This window comes from Schistocerca piceifrons, chromosome 2 (assembly GCF_021461385.2).
Source record: "Schistocerca piceifrons isolate TAMUIC-IGC-003096 chromosome 2, iqSchPice1.1, whole genome shotgun sequence".
Lineage (NCBI taxonomy): Eukaryota > Metazoa > Arthropoda > Insecta > Orthoptera > Acrididae > Schistocerca > Schistocerca piceifrons.
In genome coordinates this window covers 405,300,863-405,307,125 of record NC_060139.1, presented here as the reverse complement: position 1 = coordinate 405,307,125, position 6,263 = coordinate 405,300,863, and the positions used below count along the sequence as shown (strand labels likewise).

The 6,263-nt window shown below is 48.7% G+C and overlaps 1 protein-coding gene across 1 annotated transcript in view; it reads right to left on the bottom strand.

Annotated features, from left to right (window-relative positions):
* Window positions 1-423: 423 nt before the first annotated feature.
* Window positions 424-6,263, bottom strand: part of LOC124775431 — a 95,817-nt gene continuing 89,977 nt past the window's right edge. Inside the window, exons 7-8 of the mRNA XM_047250263.1 lie at window positions 4,249-4,279; window positions 424-891 (exon numbers count right to left, since the gene is read on the bottom strand). Coding sequence (XP_047106219.1) covers window positions 424-891; window positions 4,249-4,279 — 499 coding nt within the window. The remainder of the gene's footprint in view (window positions 892-4,248; window positions 4,280-6,263) is intronic.

The window sequence follows — 6,263 nt, the reverse complement described above, 5'->3', positions numbered from 1 at the left end:
ATAAAACGATAACTGTTTCGTACATCTCTAGCGATCATATTCTAGCTGCATTACTCTGCCCCACTATTTTTCCGAGGGCCTGACGAAGCTACTTCCTGAAAGGGGATACCAAGGTGTCCCGGTGAATGACGAATATGTAGCTTCCGAGAAACGCTTGGACCACGCAACACGCTATCACTTTTCCTGAGGCGCCCGAGTTGCCGCCAGCAGGTGGCGCCGGCGGCAGCTGACAGCTCAGTAATAGAGTTCCTGGCTGGGGAACGGCGGCGGCCGGTAGCGCGCCGTGGCCGGCAGCCTTGGCGCCTTGTGCGACGGCTGCCGGGGCGGCAGCAGCCTGTCCGGCGGCGCGTGGGCGGCGGGAGCGGGGGCGGCGGCAGTGCCGGCCGGGGGCGGCTTGCGAGGCCGGCCGCCGCCGCGCCGCAGTCATCGCCGGTAGCCGTCGTAGGCGCGCTCGTCGTCTATGCCGCCCCCGCCGCCGCCGCCGACGCCGACGCCTCCTCCCGCCGCGACGTCCCCGGCGACGGCCTTGTCGGCATCAGCGCTGCCGGCGCAGCAGGAGCGGCAGACGATGGCGACGCAGGCGGCGATCGCGAGCAGCGCGGCGGCGCCGGCGGACAGCGCGACGGCCAGCCAGTTAACGTCGGCGGCGTCAGGGCGCGTGCAGAGCGCGCTGCCCTCGTCGCCCTGGGCCGCCGCCAGCGTCGCGTTGGCCGGGCAGTTGGCGACGCCGTTGCAGACGAGCCGCGCCGGGATGCAGTAGCCCGCGTCGCCCGGGCACGGGAACTCGCAGTCGTCGGCCGCGTCGGCGCGCGTCACGTAGTAGGAAGAGGGCGCCGACGCCTCCTCCCCGTCCTCGCCGGCCTCGCTCGACGACGGTGCCGACCCGGAATCCTGCCGATTGATTTGTTCACGTGTACACCAGCTAACTGAACAGGCAACGCAAACTGAGAACTTACAAGCGAGAAGCGAACTGTTCAAAAACGGTTCAAATGCCTCTGAGCACTATGGGACTTAACTTCTGAGGACATCAGTCCCCTAGAACTTAGAACTACTTAAACCTAACTAACCTAAGGACATCACACACATCCATGCCCGATGCAGGATTCGAACCTGCGACCGTAGCGGTCGAGCGGTTCCAGACTGTAGCGCCTAGAACCGCTCGGCCACCCCGGCCGGCTAGAGGCGAACCGTAACACAATTCAACCGCACCGTGAACGGACCATACCATTGGGACGGAAATCGGTAGATGTGAAGTACACGTACAATCAAACAAATGATCGCAATTTCAGAAAAATTGGATGATTACACTACTGGCCATTAAAATTGCTACACCACAAAGATGACGTACTACAGACGCGAAATTTAACCGACATGAAGTAGATGCTGTGATATGCAAATTATTAGCGTTTCAGAGCATTCACACAAAGTTAGCGCCAGTGGCAACACCTACAACGTGCTTACATGAGGGAAGTTTCCAACCGATTTCTCATACACAAACAGCAGTTGACCGGCTTTGCCTGGTCAAACGTTGTTGTGATGCCTTGTGTAAGGTGGAGAAATGCGTACCATCACGTTTCCGACTTTGATAAAGGTCAGATTGCAGCCTATCGCTACTGCGGTTTATCGTATCGCGACATTTCTGCTAGCGTTGGTCGAGATCCAATGACTATTAGCAGAATATGGAATAGGTGGGTTCAGGAGGGTAATACGGAAGGCCGTGCTGGATCCCAACGGCCTCGTATCACTAGCCGTCGAGATGACAGGCATCTTATCCCCATGGCTGTAACGGATCCTGCAGCCACGTCTCGATCCCTGAGTCAACAGATGAAGAGCTTTGCAAGACAACAACCATCTGCACGAACAGTTCGACGACGTTTGCAGCAGCATGGACTATCTGCTCGGAGACCATGGCTGCGGTTACCCTTGACGCTGCTTCACAGACAGGAGCGCCTGCGATGGTGTACTCAACGACGAACCTGAGTGTACAAATGGCAAAACGTCATTTTTTCGGATGCATCCAGATTCTGTTTACAGCACCATGATGGTCGCATCCAGATTCTGTTTACAGCATCATGATGGTCGCATTCGTGTTTGACGACATTGCGGTAAACGCACATTGTAAGAAATGGCTCTGAGCACGATGGGACTCAACTGCTGAGGTCATTAGTTCCCTAGAACTTAGAACTAGTTAAACCTAACTAACCTACGGACATCACACACATCCATGCCCGAGGCAGGATCCGAACCTGCGACCGTAGCGGTCTCGCGGTTCCAGACTGCAGCGCCAGAACCGCGCGGCCACTTCGGCCGGCCACATTGGAAGAGTGTATTCGTCATCGCCATACTGGTGTATCACCCGGCGTGATGGTATGGGGTGCCATTGGTTACACGTCTCAGTCACCTCTTGTTCGCATTGACGGCACTTTGAACAGTGTACGTTACATTTCAGGTGTGTTGCGACCCGTGGTTCTACCCTTCATTCGATCCCTGCGAAACCCTACATGTCAGCAGGCTAATGCACGACCGCATGTTACAGGTCCTGTAAGGGCCTCACTGGATACAGAAAATATTCGACTGCTGCCCTGGCCAGCACATTCTCCAGACCTCTCACCAATTGAAAACGTTTGGTCAAAGATGGCCGAGCAATTGGCTCGTCGCAATACGCCAGTCACTACTGTTGATGAACTGTGGTATCGTGTTGAAGCTGCATGGGCAGCTGTACGTGTACACGCCATCCAAGCTGTACGTGTACACGTCATCCAAGCTCTGTTTTACTCAATGCCCAGGCGTATCAAGGACGTTATTACTGCCAGAGGTGGTTGTTCTGGGTACTGATTACTCAGGATCTGTGCACTCAAATTGCGTGAAAAAGTAACCACATGTAAGTTCTAGTATAATATATTTGTCCAATGAATACCCGTTTATCATCTGCATTTCTTCTTGGTGTAGCGATTTTAATGGCCAGTAGTGCAATTGAAGATAACTCTCTTCACAAATTCAGCAAGCCAATAGCACATTCGTCCACCTGTAGCCCTTACCGAAGAAGCTATTGTTGGATGTCCAATTGAGCGATGTCGAACGGAATTCTGTCCAATTGACCCTTTAGATCATCAAAATCCCGAGATGCCTGGACGGCTCTGTCCATAACGCTCCAAACGATCTCAGTTGGGGAGAGACCCGACGACCTTGCTGGCCAAGATAGGGCTCGGCAAGCACAAAGACGTGCAGTAGAAATTAGTGCAATGTAAGCGCAGTATAGTTCGCTCAGAACGGGCAACAAAATGGGACGTACAATATCGTCGACGAACTGCTGTGCTCGAAGGGTGGCGCGGATGACAACGAATGGGGCTCTGCTGTGAAAGGAAATGGCACCCCACAGCATCGTTCCCGGTTGTCGGGCTGTATGCTGGGCGACAGTCATGTCGGTATCCCACCAGTGCCTCGGACATCTCCAGACACGTCTTCGCTTTTAATGTGGGTTCACTTCGAAGCGGGAGCCATCAATGACAACAACTGTACTCCGGTCAATGAGATTCCAGGCCCAACAACCAAGAGTAATGGTCTGGGGTGTAATTTCATTTCATGGGGAGAGATCCGACGACCTTGCTGGCATGTCATCTGCCGATTCCTTGCTGCGCATTGATATGTAGTCGATACTAAGCGTCCAGTTTCCTTACAGAAGGGCCAGAGGTAGACCAACGCGTTACTGATTTCCTCAATTTGTGAAGCTCTTTCTTTTAAATATATCATCAATTTTTCTAAAATTGTTACAATTGGTTTGTCTCTAAGTGTACATCAGATCTACTGATTTCCGTCCCATTCAGATATTGCCGCCCTGGTGCATCGGTTCTTTTTACTTTTAATTTTTATTTGTTAGAGTAGTATTGAATAACTGCCCTCACCCTGAGACATACCCCCCCCCCCCCCCCCGCCCTGATTGGGATTTTCTTCAGTACCTTCTGGTATTCACGGTTAGCTAAACACGGTTAGCAGTTTTCACCAGAAGATGCTAGCAGTGGGGCCGAAACGCCGACCGTGATTAAGAAGCAGTAGAGGTAAATAAAGCCTCCTGATATCTTAGAAGATTTTACCTTCAATGACAACAGCCACAAAAGTCTACAGACTTATTGGAACATGATATCAGTCCACTGGAAAACAGTCATTCCAGCTAAATAACGCTGCATGTGGAAACTACTATGTCAGTAATTCAATCATCCCGCTAGTGACACTTATTTTTAACAAAATTACCGTCTTCGGCCAGCACCGGCCATCTACATATCTAAAAGGCAAATTTGTTTAAAAAAATTATGGAAAATTTACGCGGTTAAAGTTGCATAATATAATGAAATAAAGTAATGTCATGTGGAAAATTAAAGGTCGTGGTTCAGTGGCACCACTGCCGACAATACGCTATTTCCGAATAGCCCCGCGGAGTGGCCGCGTTGTTAGAGGCGCGATGTCACGGATTGCGAGGCCCCCTCCGCCAGAGATTCGAGTCCTCCCTCGGGCATGTGTGTGTATGTTGTTCTTAGGATGAGTTAGTTTAAGTAATGTGTAAGTCTATGGACCGATAACCTCAGTAGTTTGGTCCCTTAGGAATTCACACACATTTTAACATTTCCAAATATACAGGCGAAGAATGTTTCACATAAAAGCTAATTATTCATTTTCCATTGACACATTCCTACAAAAAGTTTTCCAGTATAAAATTTAACACAACATACATTAGTTTATTAGCCAATAACATGTATAAAACTGCATTACAAACACTGCAATTGCCGTATTTTATGTCACAGATGTGATGCATCTGTAACAAAAATAGTTCACATCCTTTAAAATTTCATTCCGAATAAAAGGTACCACTTATAAAAGGAATCATTAAAAAGAATAGAGATATAGTAGATAACGTCATTTACTACAGAACAAATGTCGACGACACCACTACGCTATGTGGGCCTAATGTTGACGCACCACTTGGAGTTACAACAGGTAGTTAAATAAACAGTATTCACACTAAAGACAACTTATAACAAAGTTCGAAATGGAACAGAATATAAATTAATTTGCTTCAGTTACTAAAAAATCTGCTTATTTATTTTGTAGTTCTGAGGGTCGCCGACGCCACCTGAAATCGGTAATTTCGACAGAAATTATTCTCAATACAATACAGTTTCTGTGGACTCCAGCTATCCAGAAATCTGGTTCTCTGCAAAAAGAAAATTTTATATTGTGATACACTGAATGCGTGGTCGAACACGCGAAACGACTGAGAAGAACGCTTCTCGTCTCTCACTGGCTGTCCAGAGCACGATCTCATAAGGCAGCGTTGCTCGTTCCGGCCTCTGACAGCCTATAACTCGAGAGTGGTGACTTCAGGACAGCCCAGCGCGAGGGGATAGATAAGTCAGTCTGTGGGTGAACATACTGCATATGGTGTGGGATTGCGCTATAAATATTAGTGATTTTAATTACATTTTATTTCAGTTTCGTGTGATGTTTATCCAGAGTGGGTGTGATATGTTCCACAAGGGTAGTTACAATCATAAAAAAGTGTGTTGCTGTCCTTAAATATGAATGTTCATTGTCAACAAGCAAGCAGCCTTTTCATTACTTGTAGCGATCCGCATTGCAGTCAAGGTGAGTGCTATCAACGGGCCGATCGCTGTGCGGTGTAATCTCCGTGAGGGACACATCCACGGAGACACGGGGCTACTGCACAGGTCATAGATCATTATCGACTTTTATCTAAGTGCACACGTCCACCTGCAACGACCGTGTGACTGCTACATACCACCCTCACCAGCACGTTTTCTCTAGTAATGACGACTGGAGATGGCGCAGAGTGATGTGGGACAAACAAGTCGCACATAAAAGTAGAAGTTAATATGGCAAACGTATTACACACCTATACAGTACTCCGCTGCAGTACCTGACTCATGAAAGACAGACTAGAAAGTAGGGTCGTGAAAATGAGATGAAGTTTTTGAGAACTCGGATAGATGCAAGAAAAACAGAAAAGATGAGGAATGAAAGGCTTAAAGTGATAGCACATGAAGAATACCTATGTGGTTCAAACCCTAGAAATACTTCTTCCCAGGTAATAAGTAATAACTGTACCAAATTTGGTTGAAATCGATCAGATGGTTATGACGAAAATACACACACACACACACACACACACACACACACACACACACACACACGAACATACATACGTTGTTGTATAAGTTCACGATAAGTATTTACAACCCTATCAGTAGCTA